The sequence below is a fragment of the Pipistrellus kuhlii genome, unplaced genomic scaffold (assembly GCF_014108245.1).
Source record: "Pipistrellus kuhlii isolate mPipKuh1 unplaced genomic scaffold, mPipKuh1.p scaffold_m20_p_24, whole genome shotgun sequence".
NCBI lineage: Eukaryota > Metazoa > Chordata > Mammalia > Chiroptera > Vespertilionidae > Pipistrellus > Pipistrellus kuhlii.
The window spans coordinates 4,985,730-5,012,066 of NW_023425523.1; the positions used below are offsets into that span (position 1 = coordinate 4,985,730).

At 44.0% G+C, this 26,337-nt stretch overlaps 1 protein-coding gene and 1 long non-coding RNA gene across 3 annotated transcripts in view; one reads left to right on the forward strand and one right to left on the reverse strand.

The window, feature by feature from the left end:
• Positions 1-2,553: 2,553 nt before the first annotated feature.
• The window catches only part of SORT1 (sortilin 1), a 52,981-nt gene continuing 29,197 nt past the window's right edge, over positions 2,554-26,337 (forward strand). Inside the window, exons 1-3 of one of the 2 annotated variants that reach the window (XM_036453214.2) lie at positions 2,554-2,936; positions 20,892-20,951; positions 22,697-22,770. In XM_036453214.2, the coding sequence (XP_036309107.1) occupies positions 2,628-2,936; positions 20,892-20,951; positions 22,697-22,770 (443 nt within the window). In that variant the 5' untranslated portion in view covers positions 2,554-2,627. The remainder of the gene's footprint in view (positions 2,937-20,891; positions 20,952-22,696; positions 22,771-26,337) is intronic. The other variant, XM_036453213.2, reaches the window with a different exon arrangement.
• The window catches only part of LOC118727430, a 64,910-nt gene continuing 50,079 nt past the window's right edge, over positions 11,507-26,337 (reverse strand). Inside the window, exon 3 of the long non-coding RNA XR_006742584.1 lies at positions 11,507-11,612. This is a non-coding gene — a long non-coding RNA (uncharacterized LOC118727430). The remainder of the gene's footprint in view (positions 11,613-26,337) is intronic.

Below are 26,337 nucleotides of genomic sequence, written 5' to 3' on the forward strand. Positions count from 1 at the left end.
TCAGGAAGAGAGAATGACATAATTCAGAATTAGTTTACATTACACTTTGGAATGTACTATGAACTTCCTCCCCAGTAGAGCTGCCGTTATATGAGACTGGTTGAGATTATTTAAAGAACTGGTCTATGGGAACCTCAAAAATGGCCATATGAAGTAGGTGTTACTGTACTTAACATGAAGAATCTAAGGCTGTGGGACTGGAAACAAAAGCAAGCTGTTGGGAATTGATTTGAACTCAGATTTTCTGGTTTTAAATAACCAATTTGATTTTATAACACAAGTCCCTTGCAACCTAGACATCTGCTCGATTGTAGGGAAATCTCATTGAGACTTGAAATGGACTTGCACTGCCCAGAACATGTGGAAATGGACTAAACATGCTTTAGGGAGAAGTGAAAGTATGTAGGGGAAAAATACTAAGGAGTAACTCTTAGTGTGTCTCTTAGCTTCAGCCTGCAGTGCCTGAGCAGGGTATTTGTACCTTAACACAACTGCTGAAACAATAAATTTCACACCTTTTACAATTCTAATAGAATTCTTGAAATAATAGAATTGTAGCATTCTCAAAAGAGATACAACTTAGCGTTTTTGTAGTGTTTTAAAATGTTCTACAAAGTTTCTTATGTCCAGTTTACAAAGAAATTACCTTAGTAGTACTGGGAAAAGTAATGGTTTTGATACTTAACTGCTTTCTGTTCATCTTTCTGTAATAAAGTTTGGGAGAAACTTTGCATATTTTAATCCTGCAAGTCGGATAAGATTTCATGTGCCTGAGAGGGCAACTTTTGTATTTAGTGCCTGTGTTGGACTGAAATACTAAAACAACATTCACTCATTTTCTCAGTGCTGCATACAAGATACCATGTCCTTAGCAGCTGATAAGTTTTGAGGAAGGAACTATATGTTCTGGAAGCATATAATGATAAGTAAAAGCTACATATTAAAAAGTGAAGGTATAGATAATTGTAACAACTTAATATTTGTTACAAAGTGTAAATGTATTTAGCAATTTCTCCAGAAGATGGCATCGTTGAGTTGGCTTTTTTTCTTCTCAGACTGTAAGACAATAGACCATTCATCTTTGTGTCACTAAACAAAGAAATATTCTTGTATAGCCCCTCTTCTCCCCACAGCTAATCACATGCTGCTGGAACCGACTGTCTTGTGATCTACTCCATCAGTTGTCATAGATTAAAAGTAATCAGTGTTATGAAAAGTAACGTGACTCAGGGTCGTGGATGGAAAGGAACATGTTCACGTTTTTGGTGAGCTTTGTCTTGTCATTTCAGTAACTGAGAACCTGGAAGATATTCTAGTGACTTCTCATCCTGCTCAGATGTCATCCAAAAATATTTTGGTTCTGGGGGGGGGGGAATGTAAATTTGTAAATCTCTGTCCTCAAATTAATGTGACTAGAAGGATTTTACTGTAAACATTGGGTTGGGTGCAGTGCACCATTTTGTCCTACAATGATTAGATTCTCATTTGTGTTTGCCTACAGTTTATAGTTAAAAGTAATTTTTAGCAGCTTTCTCTATCTGGGGTAACGTTTTGCATATTTGGTATCTTTCTATTTGCTGCCTTTTTAAAACAACTTCTAGCAAACATTCTGAAGAGATGGAATCAGTGAAGGTTAAGGTTCAGAACTGGTTTCACCCGGACTGCATGTTATAGAAGTTATGTGTGCCGTTCCTGCAATAAAGGGGCCAGCATAAGGGTTTTGTTTTACTTATTGTGGGCGGGGTGCTAGTTTAGGGCACATTATCTACTGAAAAACCGAAGTTGTGCAAGTAAACTCTGCAGGGTTAGGCGCTTTGGCGGAGATAAACATGCATCCATGAAACGATCCTGCCTGAAGCTGGCCCTGGACAGGCGTCTTGGCCGCTTTGACCTGCCCCTACAGTCTGAGCTACTTTCCACCTCCAGGGAGATCAATAAGCAGCCCCTCCTCTGGCCGAACTCCGTGCAGAAGAGGGAGGTAAGCGGGAGGCCATGCGTGGTGGAGGTACTCTGAGTTCGCATGAGTCAGGAACGCCCTGATTCTATCTTCTCCCTAGGCCCTAGCCCACACAGTTTGCCTTCACCTTCTTGGCAACGAGGCGGCTGCTTCGGTAGACAATGCTTAAAACCTGAAGCACCGGTTCGTGGTCAAACCTCGTTTTCCAGCTGAGCCAGCTCAGGGGTTCCCTGGGGAGATTTTCCCGGCGCTGCCACAACCCAAAGAATCTGGGGGTGTCTCTGGGGGAGAGGCGACGAACCCGGCCCAAGTGGAGGGGGCCGCGAGGGGTCGGGCGTCCCGGGCGTGGAGCCTCGCGGGTGGGGGAGAGGCTGCTGCCAACTCTGGAAGTGGGGCCCGGAGCCGCGGGCGAGGCGGGCGGGGGATGACCTCAGCCGTCTCTGCCACGTTCCAGCCAATCAGTCCCGCATCTTGGCATCCGAATGCAGGACCCCGAAGCGGAGGCGACGCGAGCCAATGGGGAGCGCGCGGGGAAGAAGGACAGGCGCGCGGCCTATGGGCGGAGGGGCCCGCCGTATCCAGGCAGCGCCCGCGCCGGGGGTGTGGCGGCGCCGGCGGGGGTGGGCGGGCGCCGGGCGGCAGGTGTCGGCGGCGTCGGCATTCGGCGGCGATGGAGCGGTCCCGAGCAGCTGCGGACGGCCTCTCGCGCTGGCCCTACGGCCTCGGCCTCCTCCTCCTCCTCGGCCTCCCGCTGCTGCCGCGGGCCGCGCTGGGCCAGGACCGGCTGGACGCCCCGCCGCCGCCCGCCGCGCCGCTGTCGCGCTGGGGGGGCCCCGTCGGGGTGAGCTGGGGGCTGCGCGCGGCCGCGCCCGGGGGCCCGGCCCCCCGCGGCCGTTGGCGCCGCAGCGCGCAGGACCCGGACCGGGACTGCGGCCGGATCCCGGACTTCGTCTCCAGGCTGGTCAACAACACGCACCAGGTGAGGGGCGCCGGGCAGGGGCGCCGCCGGGACTGGGAGGGGCCGCCCCCGCCCCCATTCCCCCCGCACCGGGCATCTCCGCCGAGGGGACCCCGATCGCGGCCCCGAAGCAGCGGCGGGCGGGGGCGGCCCCAGAGCAGCCCGGGGACGCGGCTGTGTTTCGTCACAGGGGAGGCCGCCGAGCCTTCACGGCATTCTTTCCCCCAAGTTGTCAAACCTCCGGACGGGGCGGGCTTCCGTCCTGTAAACAGCCGGCGCCCGGTCGCGCTGTGCGGGGAGGGCGGGGGACAGGGGCCCCTGAAGAGCTTGCAGGAAAGTTGGGCTGCGCAGAACCCAAGCTGTGTCCTCTGGGCCAGCACTCTGAGGTGGCACGGTGTTCAGAAATCCCAGAGCAGAGGTTAGGCAACCGAGCTTGTTTGCAGAGGGCAAGGAATGGGGTGATCGCATGTATGTCACCTCTCTTCCAAACGCCTCAGTTTGACCTTCCATGGTGGCATTGGGCTCTGACCAGGAAGTCTGTGCACTGTAACACGGTTTTCAGCAGCAGAGAAACACGTCGTAGATCTGCCTTGAGCTCGGTCCTAGTGGAAAACTTAAAAAAATTGTGGCAGTCCTGTCCCTGGAGACAAGCAGCTCAACCCTTGTGCCCACTGGATTGACAAAGCCAGTTGTTAGGAATGTCCTGGCTCCTTGTTCCTGTGCAACTTGGGCATCTTCCTCGTGTTTTTTCCAGAAACAATAATTGAATTGTTGCTACCCACATTTGCATAACATATTTTCAATTTAATGTATTTTCTCAGTTATATCCCTTCCTCTTACAAAGAGGTGCATGGGGCAGAGTTTTTTTTTTTTTTTTAAATATTTTATTGATTTTTTACAGAGAGGAAGAGAGAGGAATAGAGAGCTCGAAAGAAACATCGATGAGAGAGAATCATCGATCAGCTGCCTCTTGCACACCCCCTACTGGGGATGTGCCCGCAACCAAGGTACATGCCCTTGACCGGAATCGAACCTGGGACCTTTCAGTCCGCAGGCTGATGCTCTATCCACTGAGCCAAACCGGTTTCGGCCATGGGGCAGAGTTGAGTGGCTAGTTACCTATCCTTGGATAGCCACATGCATATTAGTGGAATCTCTACTTCCCCTTGAACCGTCTCCTCCTGCCAGGCTCTGCTCGCTACCTGCGCAGCATTCTCAGACCTGAGACCCAGGGCAGGTGCAGTCAAGGCCCAGGCAGGCAGGGGTCAGCCCGCTTACTGCGGGCCATGCAGCAGCTGCGGGAAGTGGCCAGCTAGTGCTGACGGGTGGGACTGGTTGGGTGTGGATAGGATGGAATGAGTACTAGAAAGTCTTCCTGTTTGATGAGGGGCCAAGAGGAGAATGTGCAGACTTCCACCTCAATGCAGTGGCTTTGCAACACAGATGCTTCATATACAACGGGACCACTTCCTTCCTGAGCCACCTGGACACGGTCTTCTCACCCCATGTTTCAGATTCTTTTCCTGGTTGACAGGATCTGCTGCTGCTTCTGGGTTCATTCCTTTAGTGGAAGTCTTCCCTCATTAGTCGGAATTGATATGTCATTTGTAGTGCATTGATTTCTGTAGCAAGAGGTTGATAAAACTGGGTTGGGGTGTTCTTAGGCCAAATCAAGAGCAGATGTGAAACCCTATTCTTTGAAGTCTGGTAAGTAAAGAAACTTTAGTTTTCATTTTATTTGGCTACTATTGCCAGTGATTTTTTTTAGCTTTTTTTTTTTCAGTCTTTTTCCAGTGACCTAATTTTAAATTTTATTTTTGCAATTGTTAATCAGTCATGGTCTTACAAAAAAAAAGGAGGAGGAGGAGGAAGAAGAGGAGAAGGAGAAAAAGGAAAGAAAGAAAGAAAAAAGTAAATAAAAGCAAAACAAAACAAAAATACTGTGGTCTCCTCAGAGAGCCTGTCCTCGTTGGAACATGCATACAGAAGAGGAGGAGCGAAGCAGTTCTTAGCGAGCCTCTTCCTTTTCCAGGAGTTGTCATGCAGTGCTCTGTTCTGTATTTTTAACTCACGATAAATCATCCCAAACTGTATTGAAGAGATTTAGTATTTTAGGACCTTTATAAACAGAGTGAGATAAAAATACCAGCATGCCAGAACTGCTTTTTTATTAGCGACGTCGTGGAGTCACTTTTTTATGAGATGAGAGGATTCACTTCCCAAGAAAAATCAAAAGTTCTTGGTTCTCTTCTTTCGTGTTGTAACTGTTGTTCGTGTCAAGCCCGTCAATGCATAATGTATGGGAAGTCCCTCCAGCTGTTCGGACACACTGGATGCTGGGGTCCCGAGACCCAAAGGAGAGGTGCTCAGCCTGGAGAACGAAAAGCCTCAAGGTTTAGCGAATCCCCAGGACCTGTTTCTGTGGCTTACCTGGCTCGTGAGATAGATCAGCATTTAATCCAACAAGTGTGCACGTTTCTTACACTCGATAAATAACCTTCCTCCTGCTTTTAACCCCAAACTCTTCATGCCTCACTTTTAACTGATTCTTTCTTTTGCGTGCTTGGAGCGCTCACACCATGTAAGTTGTACATGAGACAAATTGAGCGTGCCTAGATGATTTTATTAACGTTGGTTGCTGAGTTGGTTGTCTTTAAAACATCCTCCCTATAAGCACCCCTTTGTGGTTAGGCATGAAACTCTGCCTTAAAGAAACAGATGCAGTACTTTGGCCAGAGTTTCAGTGATGGCTGACAATCTCCTTGTTTCTCATTCCTGTGTGCAGACCACTTGACAGTGTCTTTAAAACTGATGATTAATAGTCAGAAATTGTTCCTTCTCTGTCCTCCCTCTGCTCCTGTCATTAACTGCTTCTTTACATATTACTTCCAACTTGTACCCAACATCAAAGCATCCGATGCTTAAATAAACAGGCCGGTGGAGAGGCCGCGTGCACTGGGTGCCTAGAAGGCTGTGTGTGTGTCTGCGGTGCTGGCAGGGCTGCGTCCAGGCTGACAGCACTGATGTGCCTCAGGGAGGCTCCAGAGGCTGCCACTCTGAGCCCTTGTGGATCTTGGTCCCTGGGAACCTGAAGGTCATCTTGAGCTCCCAAAACGTTCTAACTGTTTCATTCATTCCAGTACTCAGCCTCTCTTTATCCTACCTTTCCCAGCACCACCCTCACCCTTCAGTTCTCCTGAGTCCTATTTCGTCCATTGGATATGGGGCCAAGGAACAGGAATTCTGCAGGCTCTCCTTGGTCCTGGTGGATCCTACTTCCTGTGCAGTACAGTGATCAGACCTTTGACCCAGAGGGATGTTAAAATGACTTAGGCTCTAGGGATCTCAGTTAGAAGTACCAGCACGTTTGATGAAGCATATTTATCCGGGCAAAGGTTCGCCTTCAGCTGAGGTTTGGTTGGGATGAAGGTAGAGAGCTAGCCAGATGGGACAAACGCCTCAGAGGAAAGCTCAGAGGAAAGCAGTGTAACCACTGGGTGACTTCTCTGCTGATGCAAACATTTGACTCTGTGCCTAGTGATATTTAATTAGGAATCTGAGTCTCCTTTCTGTTTGTGGAAATAATTGGAAGAAGGCTTATTCTTCTGGCCAATCACTAATGCCAATTTTCTTTTCGTAATGATCCAATAATAATAGGCTCTCCATCCTGCTGTTTGATCTGGTCTTTCACATCAGATTCACAGAGGGTATTACCAGCTCCTTCTCAGCTCTGCCTGTTTCCAGTCAGCTCTTGCCAGAAAGCTTTGGCTTCTCGGGCGGCGGCTGCAGACACTGGTCCTAAGTGGCCTGTTACCCTGGTGTGATCGTCACGTGACGGCCTCTGCTTAACCCCAAGGTGTAGTGGTCAGAGCAGGAGGGTAATGCTACCTCCTCTCCCTCCCTTCCCAGCCACCCTATCCTCAAGTTCTGTCTTTAAGAGAGTGAACTGAGTTTTGAGGCTGGAGAAAAGACACTCAGATGGTTTATATGATTAGAAGCTAATGTTATGGCACGTGATTAAAAATACAGCTTTTCTCACAAAGGACTGTGTGGCAATGGCTCCAAAGATATTACTAAACAGATATTGCATTTGTGTATTTCCAGGCGTTTGTAGTTCCCTTTCTGTAACCATTGTTTCTACTGCACATTTTACTCTTTTTTTGTGTTCCCCCCACCCCCCCAAAAAACTTGGTGAAAACTTGTTCTTCCCGTTAGCTGTGGCCTCACTGATCTGCCTGTAGATGGCTTTGGGGACTAATGGGGCTTAAGGAACAAGCTGCTCAGTTTGAGTCAGTTCTAGGCGAGGTTTTTACTGCCGTGATGCTGACCCCAGTCAGAGTGGGGGCAGTGATGTGTGGCTTTGAGCCAGCTGGGTTGAATGACTTCATGACAGACCCTTCAAACCTATGGAGGTTGTTAGTGAATCCTGGACACGTGGGGGTGTTTTGTTTTGTTTTGTTCTGTTTTGTTTAAGGATTGAGGCTATTTTCCCCCTCTCTACCTTCAACCCTAACCTCAGGAAACCACAGTAAAAAAACAACATCTTCGTTTCAGAGCCTGTGGAGTTTTGCTGATAAGTTTTTCTGTGAATGAAATTTTCTGTTTTGCATTTCAGTATCTGGCCTTCAATTCTTCGTCTACAACATGAGAAATTTTGGGCTAGATTTTTTAATGCTTAAAATAATTCTATGATTCATAAGGAAGAAGAGGAGGCCAGAGGTTGTGATCACAAATGTTTATTGGTTGAATCCAAATTTAGAAGCAAATTGGGGCTGTTCTGCTTCCCAGTTGAACTTGACCATAGCCTGGATTTCACATCTGGTGGTAATTTGTTACCACCTCCAGAGCTTGCTTCAGGGAAATACTAGTGTTCTTAAAGATAGCAGGAGTATTTTTTTCTCATATAATTATGAAAGACATCTGACTTTTTTTTTGGGGGGGGGAGAGGGCGAGTAATATTTTATCGTTTCTTGTCAGCTGAAAAATCTAATCTAATCAACGCCACTAGCTTGGGTAGTCCAAAAACAAACCCAGTAGATATACAGCAGTAAAATTGTTCTTTTCTTTCCTGCAAGTACTTTGCTCAAACTGGGACTGTTGTTTTTTGTTTTGTTTTCTTTACTGGGGGGCTGGAGGGGAGGAGTTCTGGCTGCTTGTGTGTTTGAAAGTAGATGATCATCTTACCATTAGTAGAATCAGCCCTGTGTGGTTAGAACTTACATGAGTCACTGGCTTGTTTTACTTTCATCAGGAGAAAATGAATGTTCTTTTCCTTCTAGGGTTTTGTGAGTACTATCTCTCTTATATTTGCTTTTGTTGAGAGCTTTGTTCTTTTCTTCCTGTATGTTCTAAAAAAACGAAGTGCTAATACTGTACTTGAGCCAGCTGGCAAGTCTGGTTCAACAGTAAGATCACCCTGAAGGGCCAACAGAAATTGAACGGGAAGACATTTTTAATTAACTTCAGTACTTTCCAGACAAGATAGTGCAAATCAAATGTTTATCTGGTACCTGCTGTTTGTCCAAGGGACTCAAATCACAGACACGCTGTTTACAAAACGGCTCAAAGGAGATGCTCAGTAAACACATTGAGTCCTGGCTCTGCTGCTTCACAGCTCTGTGATCATGGACAGTCACTTAACTCCTCTCACCTTCATAGTGGTTATTTTTAATATGTTCAACTGTATTTACGAGAAGCAGCTTTAGGATTATTTGGAGGAACAAAAGAGTTTTGTCAAAATGTTTTGTTAATTGTAAAGTCTTTTCATTCATTTAAAGCAGATGTTGTTCATTGAAACACCTACGGAACGACGTTGGGTGGAGTCCAGGCTGTGCACAAGCAAAGTTAAATAAACAAAGATATCCGCACCGGTGCCCTGGAAGGATTTCGGTGTTCACTGGATGCTTGCTGGGAGTTGGGAAGAATTTGCGGAGAAGGCATGACCCAGTCAGTGTGCTGTCTAGGAAGGCTCGGGGGTGAAGCGGGGATGGAGGTGTGGAGAGTTCCCAGGGAGAGCTGTCATGGCATGGGGATAGGGAGCCCAGGCACGCTCAGGCAAGGTCAAGGGAAGTTTTCTGTGGGAGAGAAGGGTGATGAGTATGATTAAGGTTTCTAAGAAAACATAGAGAGAGGTTAAAAAAAAAAGACAACTCTTTTGGGGGGTGGGTGGGAAGAGGGGGTACATGTGGGGAGCTTGGCATTCAGACTCACTGGGGAAAGTGTTATAACAGATAGTGCTAGACGTGAGGCTGGAGCTGAAGCAGCCAGAGGTGGAGATGGGGAGCCAAAAGGAGTGATCTTCCCAGAGGTGGCCATTGCTGAGGTCCTGGGAGAGGAGAGCGGGATGGAGGGCAGGGCGGCGCCTTCTCCACTTCCAGTGCGGAGAGTGTGAGCCACGGCGAGAGAAACCAGAGCTACAGGATGGGAAGCCCCTGAACAGACTTCTGCTTTCTGCATATTTGTGAGCAAGGATACGCTTGAACTCTTGCTGAGAATGTGCTTAAAGTTGGAATCATGGATTCCTAGGCTGGTTAGCTGGTCAGGTCTCTAACGGATGAGGTTAAAAAACTTGCTTATGGGCCAAGGGCTGGGGGTAGAGCACATGTCCCAAGATGGTGTGCCTCCATGTGGGAGTGGTTCATAGAGGGGTTTTTTGTTTTTATATAAGAAGTTGATTTTTTAATGGAATTTACTGTGGTGACATTGGTTAACAAAATGATAGGTTTCAGGGGTACAATTCTAAAATAGATGATCTGTGTATTGTACTGTATGCTCACCACCCCAAGTCAGGTTTCCTTCCAGCTCCATTCATACTCCCCTTACCCTCTCCTACCTAATAGCGGTGTTTTAAATCAGTGTGTTTGCCTTAGAGATAAGCAAAGTTACAGACCTGTGTAAGGCATACCCTTGTGAATTCTCCTCTGCTCGTCCAAGGTCATAGTACCCTCAACAGAGCTCAATTAGCTTTTCCATGCCTCACGTTCCCATCATATAAAATGATGTACGATCATGAGACTTGGAAGAGGAAATGTTTTGAAAACCATATACATGTTATTTATGTCATTTCTTAATAAGCCTGTTGATCGTTACTGTGTCCATGGGGCCCAACTGTCAGGCAAATGATCCTGCGAAATACCAACTCCGGAGGAACGTGTGCATTAAAGGGCACAGATGAGGCAAAAATGTATTTGGCTTTATCACTTGGCAGGATCGGATGACAGGCTTGGGCAGGGGTGGCAAGAATGAGAGTGAGCCAAGATTGGCAGAAATGTCAGAAGCGGATGTGTTCTTTTTTAAAATCTTTACATCAACATTTTAACTTGTTCACATGATGGGAGTTCTGGGAGGCCGTGGTTAGGAGGGAACATGGTCTCAGATTGGACCCGCATTCACATGTCCGCAGTGGCCATGGACAGATTAACGGCAGGGAACCTTACATTGTTCATCTACCAAATGAGTCATTGTGAAGATTAAATGAGATAGTGTGGGACTCAGTGTGCACTTAGTTGTCGAGGATATCTTACAGTGGTTATCACCATTAAGCTGATGCATTATCAGTGAGACACTCAAATATCTGCATGATGTGCTTACATTTTTTTCCTTAGCTATATTTCTGGAGAATTGTTATGGGTGTTATAGGAACCAAATCTGGATTAAGGAACATATACTACTTATGTCTTTGGACTTAGGGGTTAAGAAAAAGGGGGCCCGGAGAAGGGGAGAGATCATCTACACAAAGTGAGTTTCCTGAAGCTGCAGGAGATGGAGGAGGAAATACTAATTCCCTTGTCAGCAGTGCCTGGGCATCTGGTTATGGTAGTTATATATTTATAAAAATATTAAATAAACCATATTAAAAAATATATTACACGGACTGCTCTGAAACGGCACTTTGCTGATTTCACCCTCGTTCCTGACCTGAGCAGCCGCAAGCTGGCTTTGCGTTCTACTGGCCTCTGTGAAGTTTTAAGAAATAGTAATGAGATGTGGTAGCTACTTCTCAGGATCTTTGGAAGCATAGAAGACCAGAATGTTAGCCTAATCACTTTTCCATGCTTATCTCCTAAACATTTCACCCCTTCCTGGCCAGTGGTAATCCTGTCCCAGGTACAGTGACCTTCTCACCAGCCCCTTTGCTCTCTAGGTGCTTGTGTTGCTTCTCCATCTTTGTTCAGAGGGTGTTCCTCCTCTGGCTGGCTTGTTTTTCTCTTCTCTCCTACGGCATTTAACTATACCACGTAATCCAGCACTTACCTATGTAGTATTCTGTCCTGTATTCGCTGTCATCTATTCAGTGTCTCTCCCGCCACCCCCCCACCCCACCCCCAGCTTATAAACTCCTTTAAGTTAGGGGCTCTGCGTGCTCTAGGAGTCCTTCATCACCTTTATCGCACACAGTGATTGGAAAAGAGTAGTTATCAAGTGTGCAGCCTGGAGTCAGACAGACCTGAGTCTGAATTGTTGCTCTGCGACTGACCAGCTGTGTGACTTTGGGCAAATTACTTACCCTCTCTGAGCCTGCTTCTTCATCTGCAAAGTAGCAGTGGTGTCTTATATATCATAAGTGCCCAGTAAAAGTTCAAGACTACTATTGTTAGTCTTCAATTCAACAATGAATTATTGAGTACCTACCACGTGTTAGGCATCGTACTGGCTGCTGGTCCCAGGAACTGACGTTGAACACAGCAGACAAGATCCCTGTAGGGAGAACAGACATTATGCAGATATGTAATTATCAACGCAAGTACCAAGAAGGAATAATGTAGCTACAGGAGAATAATTGAGGGAGGTCTTTTCAATCTGGGATGTTAGGAAGAACTTGCTGAGAAATTATTTTAAATGATACTTAAACATAAGTAGACATTTTGCCAGTAGGAGTATCCCAAGCAGAGAGAACAGCATGTCCGGAGGCCTGAGGCTAGCGAGTGCTTGGTGTGTGCCCAGAGGTTTGGCAGCCAGCCAGCCTGGTGGTGGAGAGAGTGAGGGGTTAGTCCTCAACCCAGTGGGTAAGTAGTGAACCTTTATGGTTCAGGTAGCTGGTGATTGGGGCACATCCCTTCCCTCATCACCTCCTTTTCTCTGAAATGGGAGTAAGAGGTAATAATTACATGTTAACAGTTTTGCAGTTCAGCTCGTTTATTGGCCATGATTTGAAATGAATTATCCTATGAAAGTGAATTTTTCAGAAACTAAGCCTACCCTTTTAAGTGCCAAAGGTTTTGTTGTTGTTCCAGTGGAAATTTTTCTAAAACACTTCACTGTCTTCTTAGTCAACTGAATGAGCCTGGATCATTGAGATGACATTATGCTACACTGCGATTCACATTAATATGGCACTAATGCCCTCAGGATGAGATATGCGGGATCATATCCTCCCATTCCGGGCAGCCCAGACTTATAAGTCTAGTGCATTGTCTTCTTGTTGAAAAAAAAATTCCCCTGCAGAAATGATAGTCCCATTGCGATATCTGGTTCCTGTAGCTGCTGCCCCGTCCCCAGATTTGATTTGCTGCTTCTAATGTAAGCTAGGAAAACAGATGACTAATTTTAGGCAATTCTAACAAGCTTAGCAAATTGATTTAGAGTGCTGGCCTGCAAGTTTCTCTTAGAGGTCAAATGCATGGATTTTTATTGTACGGATTGCGGCACCAGAGGTCTCCTCCGCTTCCTCTCAGTGAGCAGCCAGGTTGTGGAGTTTGTCGATGATGGAGGTGGCTGTCACCTCTGCTCTTAACACTAGAGTGTTGTCCAGCAGGGAGCCGATTTTTATTTTTATTTTTATGAAGACAGAGCAGTGGAAAAGTAAACAGAGAGGTTAAATTAATGATGAGTCAGTCATAGACTTTCAAAGCTTCTAGGGACCAGAAATGTTGTCATTCCAGCCTCCCCTCGCCTTGGTGGTGGAGTAAGGTGGAGCTGCTCAAGTTCACCAGGCTTTAGGCACGGCTGGAAATAAAATTCAAGTTCCCTGCTAGCCCAGTGCCCACCTCTGTATCATCCTACCTTGCAGGCAAGTCTGAAAGCTTGAATAAGAGTTTCTGTTTAGCCTTTTCTTTTCTAAGAATAGTCTCCCTGAGAACTGAACATTTGTGGTCTGGTTTTTGGCTCATTTTTATGATCCTAGCAGTGCCGGTGGCACACTTAGCAGAGCGGTACTCTAATCAGACATCACCCAGGTCCTGCCCAGGCCTCCCTCGGACATCACTGTGCCTGTCCACCCTGTGCTCCCCGGTAGGGCTGAGAAGCCTACATCTTAAATTCCCATTCTTGGGGAGGAGGAAGGAAGGGGAATCACCAATGCCTTATCTTTGTTTTTCATTTGATTTTTCCAGTGAGTGAAGGAGCATCACTCAGTTTTTAGCAGAGGAAATGGATTCCCAGGAGAGAAAACGATGTGTGCCTGGTTCTTCAGTCAGTTAGGCACTGCAGTAGGCTTTAACACACCTTTGTAGTTCTGTTTTCATGGGACAGGCTGTCTTCTGTAGATTAAATGTCTAGCATGTCTGGGCTTCGTTTTTAGACTTCTGTAAGAAGCATGTTGAAAGCTCCACGAGCACAGAAAGTGGATGATTGCTGTGTTCTCAGCATCCCAAGTAGGGTCTGGCACATGGTAGGTACCGCCTTATGCCATGGATTTGTTGAAAGTAGGAGTGTGTGTGAGGGATATCATCATTGAATTCACTCCCTTATTTACTTGCCAGAGAGGTTGTTCCCGATGACAAGATGGTTGGTCGTCTGCACGTGTCTTTTTTTTTTTTAGTTTATTGGGGTGACGTTAGTTAACAAAATCATGCAGGTTTCAAGTGTGTCACTCAATGAAACATAATCTGCATCTGTGTTGTGCGCCCACTGCCCAAGGTAAAGTTCGTTTCCATCTCCATCCCTTTTCCTTTTCCACCTTTCTCCACCCCCTTCCCCCGGCTGTCACCATACTGTTGTCTGATTAGTGTTTCGGGTTTCTTCAGATATATTCCCAAAAGTGGGATCACTGGGTCAAAAGGTAGATCCATTTTTAAATTTTTGGAGGTAACTCCATACTATTTTCCATAGTTGCTGCATCAGTCTGCATTCCCACCAACAGTGCACAAGGGTTCCCCTTTCTTGTCTGTTGATTTATTACTGGTGGCCATCCTGGCAGGTGTGAGGTGATATCTCAGTGTCGTTTTAATTTGCATCTCTCTGATGATTAGTGATGTTGAGCATCTTTTCATATGTCTATGACCATCTGTATATCATTTTTGGAGAGGTGTCTATTCAGTTCCTTTGCCTGTTTTTAAATTGGGTCGCTTGTCTCCTTGGTGTTGAATTATGTAAGTTCTTCATCTATTTTGGACATTAACCCCTCATCAGATGTGTCACTGGTGAATATGTTCTCCCATTCAGGGGTTGTCTTTTCATTTTGCTGAAGGCTTCTTTTGCTTGCTCCATGTGTCTTTAACGGGGCCTGCCATGTGACACTGACCGGCTCGGGTGTGTCGGAGGCAGTTCTTTCAGTGTTTTACTTTTGATCAGGTGTGTAACTAAAGCTAGGCAGAAGTTTCTCATTACCTAGTTTTTTTTCCAAGCCGCACTGACTCTCGGGACCAACTTTAAGTTCTCCAAGCTATAGTAACAGTAATTTAATGAGGCTTCAGGTTTAATTAGATAATGAAGACAGAGTTATTTCCATGAAAGATGTTGTGTTTTAGGCTTTGAATGATAGACGGTAAACTTGTGGATGAGTCTTGCAGTAGCTGTCAAGGTGGCCTTATTTCAGAGACGGCAGTACAAGTTGTCCCCCTACTTTCTATTACAATGACTTCCTGAAAACCAGTTTAGTTATAAATGTCCGTCAGTGAATCCCTGCTGCCCAGCGCTTCCCTAATGGGGGTAGTAAATGGCTGTCCATGTCATCGGGGACACTAGAAATCCCTGTTCAACAGGTGATGAAAAAAAGACGGAACAGTGTGTCAGCGAATAATGATGTTCAAGACCACTGGTGTTAGTGTGGCTCGGGGGAGTAGGGGCTCTCTGATCCAGTCTGTAACTGTCTGTTACATCTGTTAGCCAATGTAACAGAAGAATAAGTCAATGAGTACCTCTATTTTTAATATATATATACATATATATATATATATATATATATATATATATTTCTTTATTGATTTCAGAAAGGAAGGAAGAGGGAGAGAGAGATAGAAACATCAATATGAGAATCACTGATTGGCTCCCTCCTGCATGCCCCTACTGGGGATTGAGCCCACAACCCGGGATGTGTCCCGGTGGAAATGGAACCTGGGACCCTTCAATCCACAGGCCGACACTCTATCCACTGAGCAAAACAGGCTAGAACATCAATGAGTACTTCTTATAGCAGCCTTTCATATATCCTTTAAAAAAAATTATATAATTTTATTTTTATTATTTTTTTAAATCCTCACCCAAGGATATTTTTTCCATTGATTTCTAGAGAATGTAGACAGGAGGGAGGAGGATTTTTATTACTTAACTTTTTACATTTAAATCTCTGTTCTGTGTAGAATCTCTTTGGGAGTGGGGATAAGAAGGGAATTAGAAATCTATCTTTATATATTTTTCCTAAATAGCTAGTTTTTCCCAGCTGTTTGACCACTAACTTGCATTGTTAGCTTTATCATACACTAGTGATTTTCAAGTGGTGTGCTGAGGTGCAGAAAGAATTTTTAAAATATTCAATACCTGACTATTTAGTCAGGGGCACTGTTCTCTTTTTCAAATTAAAAAAAAAAAAGTAGCCAACACAGCAATAGCCACTTGGTGTGAATGAATCTAAATTACACCCTTTTTTGTCAGATTGGCAAAAATATACATTTTTCTTGGCGTGCTGCAGAATTTTAGTAATTTAGTTTATGTGTGCCATGAGATGAAAAGGGTTGAAAGTCGTTGTCATACACTAAAAGAAACCTCACCCAGTCTTGGACTTTGCCTGTCACTTCCTGTGCCAGTAAATGCTAGCGGATTAATCAATCTCTCTAGATGTGCGTAAGCTTCCTGATAGATCAGGTGACATGTTACATAGCTAGTCTTCAACTTCCTGGTTTCTGAGCTTCCTTCCCTAGGATGTGATTAAGTAATCTAAATTATGTGTTTACCATGTGTCCCCTCTGAGTACTGGCTTTAGGCTTGTTAGTCACACAAATAGCATATTTACATGTGTGTATGGTTTTTTAATTTTGACCTTCTAAATATACATTTGGCTGACTCTTAGCAATATGTAGTGGTCAGATCATGTTCTCTTTATGCTAAATAATCTGTCCCTTTTGCAATTCAGCTATTGTTCCCAGAAATAAAACATGCTGCAAACCTCCCCACCTTCTCTATTACAGCTAAAGCATTACATCATTCTGCAACAGTGCTTGAGGCAGACATCACTGCCTTCTGTGGGCTGGCCTTGACTCCTGAATGTTTTTATATGTTCAGTATTTTAGCATGTTTTATATGTTCTGGATTGTAATAGTATAGGATATTCATTGGTTGTATTGTGTTAGAGATTTGGAGTTTTCTCTTCCTGGAGAGATTAATCTGCCTTTCAGTTCTCTGGAGCCATAAGCTTTGTCCTTTGTTCATATTCCTTTTATTCCTCTTACTTTGCCTTGATTAGAGCAATAGAGCCATAACTTATTGGGTGATTATGTTCAACTGTATCGACCACTGGAAACCATGCCTGTTTGAGTCAGTGATCCTGTGGCCTCATCTCAGCTTTCTTGGGTATTTCTAACAGAAGTACTTTTTTCCTCACACACATTTTTCTCTATTTTTATTTCTATTTTCCCCCCCTTTGGTTCCCAACTTAACTTTGTTTATCCTGATTTGAAATTCTTACTTAACAAGTACTTAATAGCATCTACTGTATACTCAACACTTTACTAGTTGGCAATATTAATATAGTTTATTTGTAACTCTTTGAAAATTTTCAAAATCCTTACATATGTTTGTGCTTCCTGCACAACTGCCTTCCACCCGCCATCTTGCTCTTGCTTCTGTATGCTCCAACCTCTGCAATCCCTGCTTACACCTCGGTGTGCAGACAGACCTTTATTCTTCTTTCTCATCTATGTAGTCCACTCCCAACCAGTGCCTCTAAATGCTTTGATGGGTCCGGAGCATCTTCACCAATTTCTGACTGTGTGTAAGGAGTTGGTGGTAACTACAGGTGATGGTGGCGATAGCCTCCATGTCCTCCCCAGACCACCAGCTCATTTCTTCAACATCTGGGCTCTCCCCTTCCCAGCACTGTGTCCTGGACACTCTCCAGACAGTCCCCTAGGGCAGAGGGAGCCCTTGTTTTGTCAGGGATTATTGTATTTTGTTGCCTCGAAGTCCAGTGTCTTGAAAACGGTGATTTCATATAGTTTGTGTTTTCAGTTGTTTCCGGTGGGAAGTTTAATCGGATCCCTGCTGGTCTCTCTTGGCCAGAAGCAGAAGTCTTCTTAGAATAGAACTTTTCGTATTTAGACTCGTTTCTGTCGTGGAGAAATTAAGTGGTCTGGCTTTATCTTTTCATCCTCCTCCTTTTCAGAGCTGCACATTTTCTTAAAGAAAATGAATTTAATATTTATTGAATGCCTTTTATGTGCTACCTTATATATTCCTGCTAAAATGAACAGGCTTAGCCCCTGTACTGGGTGCTCTTTTTCAGGTCTAGTGAGGGAGCGAACAACGTTCTTATGCTATAATTAAAAGTAATACATGTTTTGAAATATCTATGATGCCACCACAATGTAGTATGTATAGTATGTTAAATATGATAAATGATGTCCATTAGAATTGATGGCCTTGTGCTGACACTTGTGAATTCTGTGCCCTAACCATGACCAGGACTGTTCACCCTTTCCTGGACACCTGTGACCCTCCCATGGACGGGGTAAAATTGTATCTGTGCTCTTGGTCTCCCAATTCTGCTGGATTTGTCTCCTGTCCACATGACCTTTTCTCTCTACCTGAGTTTTGGTCTGTTGTTAAATCTGATTTCTTTTTCTTTTACTTTCACCATAAGAATGTTAAAGACTGAAATATAAAAAATTAGCTGCATTTGCTGTAGATGGATGAGCTTTTTTAATGAGTTTATTTTCAAAAGTGAAATGTAACTGGCTATTGGGAAGGGAAGGGAGAAAGGGTTAAGAATAGAAGACCACAATTATAGCTAACTAGAGGCCCGGTGCACGAAATGTATGCACTGAAGTGGGGAGGGTGGGTGAGAGGGTACCTCAGCCCAGCTTGTGCCTTCTCACAGTCTGGGAGCCCCGCCATCAATCATCCCCCATCCCTCCACCCTGCAAAGGGAGGCTCCGCCCACCTGCCTTAGTGCCACCACCAGATAGCCTGGGCCTCCCTCTGCAGGGTGGTCATGGGGCGATGGCCTGGCCTCTGACCAATTGCATTGCACCTGCCTTGGCTGGCCTTTTGCCAGTGGGTGTCATAGTGTGGTCATCTGGTAGGTCATCTGGATGGTCATTTTGCTGTTTGGACTTTTGGTTGCTTTGCATGTTATGCTTTTATTATTATAGATAAGTCTGGCCTACTTTTCCGGTACTCTTTGGATGATGAATTAGGTCAACTGTCCTTTGAGTTGTTTAGGAGAAGTTGCAGGTTGCTAGTGGCAACTAAGAATCTTCCCCCTCTGTGATTGGGCAGCAGGAGAGGGGAGTATAAAGGTGAGAGGTTCAGGCTCTGATTGGCTCCAGACAAGCCATGTTGTTGCCTGAGCAAGACGACAGGACTCCAATGGTGGATTTGTCTTTTCTCCTGGTCAGCTGCTGTGACCAGAGCCTTCCTTGGAGAGAGAGCCTCTGTTTAGGTGACAGCCCGTGGGGTCTGTCTCATGCTTGTGGTAGCTCTGGATCTTTCTACTTCTCCTCAAGGAGCTCATTGATGTGATTTCAGACGCTATCCTCACTCCAAAGAACATGCCATCTTGCTCTGTGCGGACTATCTTGCAAGACACAGTGCTGTGTCCGTTTTTACGCTGCTGGTTCCAGATGTCTCTAGCAGTTCTGCTTTTCCGCAGATGCTTGGCTAGTGTGGGAGCATGAATAGCCTTTCTGTCCTGCAGAGGCTGTGAGCAGCTCTGCCTGAGCGTTTGAGAGTTAACCAGCATTCACTGAGCAAGCCCTCTGTGCAGCACTGAATGTGCCACTTGCAGAGACCGTAGAAGAGATTCTGCTGACCTCAGATGTACTCACAGTCCGGAGGGGAAATAGCAGAGGTGAATTCAGAGGCCCGTTCAGGAAGACCACCAAAGAAAATTAGGAGATAAGCAAAACAGTGTTTTGAGTTCTGTTTCTTCAGACGTCTCTGTTGAGATTGGCAGCTTGAGTGACCCGGAGACTGCCATCACCATTTACAGACATGTGCTATTTTGAGACTGAGCTTGTGGTTTGGGAAGGCTGTAGAACCATTTTCAACAAATGCTCATTGAGTGTGCAAAGTACCGTGGCAGGCACAGGGAACACCAAAGAGTACACAGTGATACCCTCTGCTTCTAAGGAACCGCTCCTTAATGTTCAGAAAGGCAGAGCATGCTTAAGGTTTTAAAAATCTTAAGATATATGTCTTCCTAAGAGGAAAGTGGAGTTGTCCGCGCAGTAGAAATGCATACTAAACTGTTAACCCTCTGAGGAGTGGGGATTTGGTGGTGGTGGTGGGGGACTTGGCAGACAAAGAGGAAGGATCTTCACCTTTTCTGTATATATTTCTGTGTGGTTGGACATATTTACCAAGTGCCAGTGTAGTCTTTTTGGAATTATTTATTAGCCAACAACAACAACAATAGAAACTAGAAAATTATAAATATAGTGTTTGCCTTGAATATCTCTGTGTGATAGGATTATAAAAGATTTATATTCATTATACCTCCCTATTGTCTACATTTTCTGTAATGGATATATATTATTTTATAGATAGAGAAAGAAAGAGTTTGAAACCTAAAATGCAAAAGCACCTACAATGATTACTAATACTGTGTGTTAGCCCTGGCTGGTGTGGCTCAGTGGTTGGAGTGTTGGCTGAGCACCAAAGGGTCTCCAGTTCAATTCTCAGTCAAGGGCATGAATCTGGGTTGTAGGTTCAGTCCGTGGCCCTGGTATAAGCAGAAGGCAACCAATTAATATATCTCTCTCACATAGATGTTTCTCCCTTTCTTTCTCTTCCTCTTTCTCTCCCCCCCTTCTACTCTCTCTAAAAACCAATAGAAAAATATCCTCGGGAGAGGATTAACAAAAAATATCTAACTGCATTTTAATATGTTTACCATATTTTGGATACACTTACACCAGCTTTCCTTTTTTTTGTCTCCTCACTCTCACAACTCTATTAAGGTTGTATTATTATTATTATTGTTGTTGTTTTATTTACTACTATCATTATCTACTATTATTACATTATCTACTACTATCTACTATTATCATTATCTACTAATATCTACTATTATTACTACTATTATCATTATCAAGTACTATTTTAAATGTGAAAAAAGGGCATTTGCTCACGCTTCTGACCCTTGTCATTTTGTGAGAGCCTAGAAGCAAAAGGAATCTAGTTATTAACCATGCACCTGTACTGCGAAGGCTGCTGAGAAAAATATGTTATGCTGATTGGTTACAGTTATAGCTGTCAGTGTGGGCTGTGATCCCTTGTTTTAAAGCAACCTAAGAATACTTTTGACATATTTATATTTAGTTCTGTTGGAAGCAATGAGATTACTCCATCTCCCCATCTGGCGCAGTGAAGAAAACTCATCTGCTTGGCTTACTTTGTGTGAGAAAGAATTAAAATCTCCAAGTTATTTGTAATTTAAGTAGTTAAATCCTGTCCTGCAAATTTTGCTCTGGGAATCCAAGTCCCCTTATACTTATGAATTTAATTACTTTGAAAGTAATAGTGTTCTGAATTATTTAAGGGAGTCAATGACTGAAGGAAAGATGCCATTTGTAAATGAATTTCTCTTTCCCCCCCTTACAGCATGTATTTGATGATCTCAGTGGCACAGTATCCCTGTCTTGGGTTGGAGATAGCACCGGGGTAAGTAATATTTTGAGACTGTGAATTCAGCTCAGCAAGAAGAAGATGCAGATGTGGGGAGTTAAGCACTAAATGTTGTTACTTTCTGAAACTGTCCAACCTCAGACACAGAAATACATGTTTCCAGGACAAACTCTCAGGAAACTGTGGTTGGTTTGGTGTTGCTGTAGAACGGGAAACATCCTGTTAACACCCTCTTCCATAATGGGAAGATGGACACCTTTTCAGTCCTTAGTGGCTGCGTGGCATCAAGATGACAAGAAGCAGGAAGAGGGAAGCATGTGCTGGATGCTGAGAAACGAGCTTCATACACATGGAGAGACCAGTGTGGAAACTGAAGCCTGTGCATCTCACGTCTTGGCATCTTTCCTCCAAAATGTGTTTTCCCACAGTTAGTGGTGAAGGACTGTGGCCCCGTGGGCTCATAGCTGTTTAGTTCCATCTGTGTCCCTTTCCCTACAACAAAGGAGGTGCTGCCAGGATGGGAGAGTGGAAGGAGCGTCAGTCAGCTCCTTATTCTCCAATGTGTAGCCAGTCTCCCAGTAGGAGGGTGCACTCTGGATGCTTCGGCCCCAGCTCTTGAATCTGGGCGTGGTGTTAGCTGCTCTGTTATTATCCAGCCTGAACAAGGGCAGGGCCTCAGAGCATACCCTCTGGTATTCCATGAATGTATGCATCACAGCACTGAGGCACACGATGGCCATGTCAGGAATCCAAAGAAATATAATATTGGAGCTGAAGAGCAAGTTATAAATTTATTATTTTAATTAATTTTTAAATTTCAGGTAGAATGCCTTTAAGCATGTCTCAGTTTCTTCTAAAATTTGAGTTGTGCTCTAATTTCCATGATTTATACATTTATTTAAGATAGTTGGTATCGCAAGATTCTTGTTACATTGCTATTTGAGACTCCCTCTTGTACTAATCTATCAGAATTTGTCCTCATGCATATTTTTATCTAGAAAAATATTTAAGAAGTTAATTTCATGGAGAACTGAGAACAGGGAGGAGAAAAGGAAGGAAATATGTGACACAGTGACCTTTGAGCACCCATAGTGCTCTTGCTTCCTGTACATAGAAAGAGAACTGATTCTTGCCTGAGAATATGTTATAATAATACTAGAGGCCTGTTGCACAAAATTTGTGCATGGGGGGGGGGGGGGGGGGGGGGGGGGGGGGGGGGGTGGTCCTTAGTCCAGACTGTGAAAGGGCGCAGGCTGGGAGCCCTTGGGGATGTCCAACTGATGGCTTGGGCCTAAGCTGTCAGTCATACATCCTTACACTACCATGGAGGCGGGAGAGGCTCCTGCCATCTCCACTGCGCTTGCCAACCATGAGCCCAGCTTCTGGCTGAGCCACGGGCCCCCTGTCACTGATCCCCCTGTGGGAGCACACATTGAGCATCTGCCCCCTGGTGGTCAGTGCGTGTCATAGTGACCATTTGTTCTGGTTGTTCCACTGTAAAGTACGCTGGACTTTTATTATATAGATGGATACAAAGTAGTTAAATCCTTCCTTTATTGTAATGGGTAGTTGATTAGCTCTGTCTCACTGTAGGTGATGAGACCATCTCAACCAAGAGTTGAGACCTTGAATCACTGCAAGCCTTAGTAACCTCTTGGTTTTCTGACTACAGTATAGGCTACTGCAAAGCAGGGCTTTCAGATGTTGGTTTAATCACATCACAGGTAAGCATGTGATTGGGCTATCTTCCTTTTTAACTGTGTGCTTTTGTTTCTCTCCAGATCATTCTAGTCTTGACTACCTTCCATGTACCACTGGTAATTATGACTTTTGGACAGTCCAAGCTATATCGAAGGTGAGATGCATATGGTTGGGGCACTGACTGAATACATGGTGAATGTAAGTTCCCCACTTTTCTAGGCATGATGGAGTCTAACAGTTGATTTAAAAGATCTTTCAGCCATTTTAAATTTTCAACAAACTGTCACATTCAGCACATGTAATATTTACTTAACCTGAAGAAGTATGAAAAGCGATCTAGTTCCAAGAAGATTAGGTTGACCTGACTGAATGGGAAAGCAGTAAAGGCAGATGGAGAGTGTATAGGGGTGTGTGTTTTATTAATTTAAATGGATATTTATTTTTGGGAAAGTAGCATGGAGTTCAGCAATCTTTCTACTTATAAGCACAAAATGGTATTTATATCCCTGGAGTAACAATCCTCACTATACTTTCCAAGTAAATATATTTATGTAACACTTTGTACCTTCCAAGTAAATATATTTATCTAACCCTCTGAGCCCTGATTTATCTAGATTGTTTCTAGATCTGCTGCTGTGATAATTATGACACATATATGTGCCAGAGGATGCTAATTTCCATTTCATTTTTTAGTAGCAAATGAAAACCCCTTTTCTTATTGATGTTTTTTAATCATTACCTGAGGATTTCCATTAGTCTTTAGAGAGAGAGAGTAGAAGAGAGCAAGGAAAGAGGGAAAGAGAGAGAAAAACATCAATGTGAGAGAGGCACGTGAGAGCTAAAACTCTAAACTAGGGGTGTCGAACTCAATCAGAGAAGGGGCCAAAATCTAAAATCCAGCCTAAATCGCGGGCCGAATGGTTTACTGAACAGTCATAAACTGTCATTGTGATGGAAACGCAGCGGAGTGCAGTGATGACAGCGCGGTGTGGGCCACATTGCAAGGCCTGGCGGGACGGATTTGGCCCGCGGGCCTTGTGTTTGACACATGTGCTCTAAACACTGAGCTAAACCGGCCAGGGCAACCCCTAGATGTTTTGAAGGCTATTTATAATATTAAGCTCCTACACTTCCCCAGGTTGAACTATCTCCTGAGTCGTTGCTTTAGTCATTTCAATGCTTGTCTTCTGAATTCTCTACGTTGCTGTTTAAATGGGTGACCAGCACTGGGCCTTGACAGGTTCCCAGTCAGACCCATAGGGAGCACAATGTATTTTCATGACTTTTTTCCATCCTTTTGCTTTTCAATATTGTGTTTACTTTAGGACTGCCCCAAACAAAACCCAAATGGTTTAAATACCATCTGACTCAGCCCTTTTCATCCTAAATCTGTCTGGCCTGTGAGAAACCCCTAGCACACACTGGACCGGGGAGCAGTTCTCTGTGTGTCTGGCAGAGTATGTATTCACGGGGAGGTGCTTTTTCTGCAGGGCACGAGCAGTTTGGTTGTTTGTTTCTGCCGAGGTCGTTTTGAATATGAATTCTTTCCTCCTGGTGTGAAGGGAAAAGTCTTCCAGAGGTTAGTGGAAACTGTAAACATGCCAGTCTCCATCTGGCCTGGCCTGCCTGATGTGACTCATTTCATTGAACACACCAGCCAAGAGGCACATGTTCCTTCAGACACAGGAAAGGCAGGGAGCAGTTTGATCACAATGTCTATGCTGAGGTTGCCCAAGTGAGAAATAAAGGAAAAGCCTGCTGAATCCACTCTGAAAACTCTGGCTTCTCACAGCTTTAATGATTAGACTATTTATTGGACTGTCTCCCTCCACTAAATCGCATATGGTCAAAGGTTTATTTGAGATTCAAATAAAGGCAGCTGGTCACATGCCACCTGCTCTGAGCTGTGCTGCATGGAAGCTCCAGAGAATAGCAGGAAGCTGTCTTCTGTTACTCTTGCCAAGTTCATAGACCTTGACCTTTAGGGTGTGAAAAAGAATTATTGAAAGATTTGGGAAATAATAACTGAAGTTCCTAGGCATTTATGATTAGATTAAAATGAATAGTATGTTAATGTCTTCAATTTAAAGGACTTACGTTTGAATGGTATAAATTTGATTCTCTGTTAAAGAATATTAATAGATTGTAAAGTGCATTTGCCTCTCACTTTGCAGATACTAATCTAAAAAGGAAATAGGCCACCTAGTTAGGGTGATAATTTGGTTTACGGCAATAGATGTTTTGTACCTTTTTGTTCTATGGCCCCTTGAGTGTAACTTCACTGTGAGATCAAGTTGGTGAAGCACATGTACACACTATTCGACACCAGAATCCTATACCTAATTACTACAACTACTGGGCCATTTTATTTGTGATTTTTCTTTCCTATTGAGAGTTGTTCAAATTTGGAAATTATTAAGAGGATCTCTAAAAGATTTCACATTGAAGTTTATTCCATAGTGTATTTAAGTTTTTCAGGTTACTGAGAATTTTTTTAAAAAAGGATACCTTAAAGGTATACAACCGATATTGAAGGAAAGTATAGTAACCAGCTCCTTCAGGGCATCTTGTAGGACAGCTTTTTCAGTGATGTGCTGGTTCAGTTTTCACTGCTTTAGACAGCTGGGGTGAAAAGAAAGACTGCACTATAATTGGGAATTCAGTTTACCTATGGATTGAAAATCTGCCAGTTTTGTCTGTCGCTAGTTTTAGTTCTATGTCCTTTGGCACATTTTAATAAGCTAATTCTCCCTACCTGATCTTTCAGCTGGAAATCTCAATGCAGTCAGTTCTCACTCTTCACAAATAGTTATGCTCTCCATAGTCCCCATAGTGAATCCTGAACCATTGTTCCTAGAGGGAAATTCTGGGGTAGGTTCTTATAAACCTCTGATCACAACATTAACTGTCATCAATTGAATAGCACATCACTTTGTTTTTTTGTTGCTGTTGTTTTGTTTTGTTTTGAAATATATTTCTTTATTGATTTCATAGAGGAAGGGAGAAGGAGATAGAAACATCAATGATGAGAGAGAATCATTGATTGGTTGCCTCCTGCACACCCCCTACTGGGGATCGAGCCCACAACCCGGGCATGTGCCTTGACAGGGAATTCCACCGGTGACCTCTTGGTTCTGGGTCAGTGCTCATTGCTGAGCCATACCAGCCAGCCTAGTATACATTGCTGATTCATTAACATCGAGCTCACAACCAATTCATGTCTGAAAGAAGCTTATCTAATAGCATATTTTCTCCGAAAGGACATCAAAGCCTTCTTGTGTTCAGGGAATCTGGACAGCACTTCAACACTGTGCTTGGGGGCCATTTTAAACAGCAAAATCACCCACTAAAAACACAAAAATACAAAATGTGAGGTACTAAATAGACCATGGTGAAGACCTCATTTACAGTCTAAGAGCTGGAATGAGACAGCAGCTCATCCCCTTGTTGGACCTCAGCTGGGAACGTGTGCACTGGTGACCCTGCAAATCACTGTGGGAGGGCCACAAATATTGATGTGGGTTACAAAGAAATTTTAGTGAAGAGGCATATTCACAAATACAGAATCTGAGAATAAGAGAAGCAACTATATACACTTTCCCAATTAGTGAAAACTACAAAATTATAATTTCTTTAGAGTTTTTTTTGTCATACTTGTTGTTTTTATATTGTAATTTATAGCAACTTAATCATGGCAAAAATGAACTAAAAGAATGGAGAA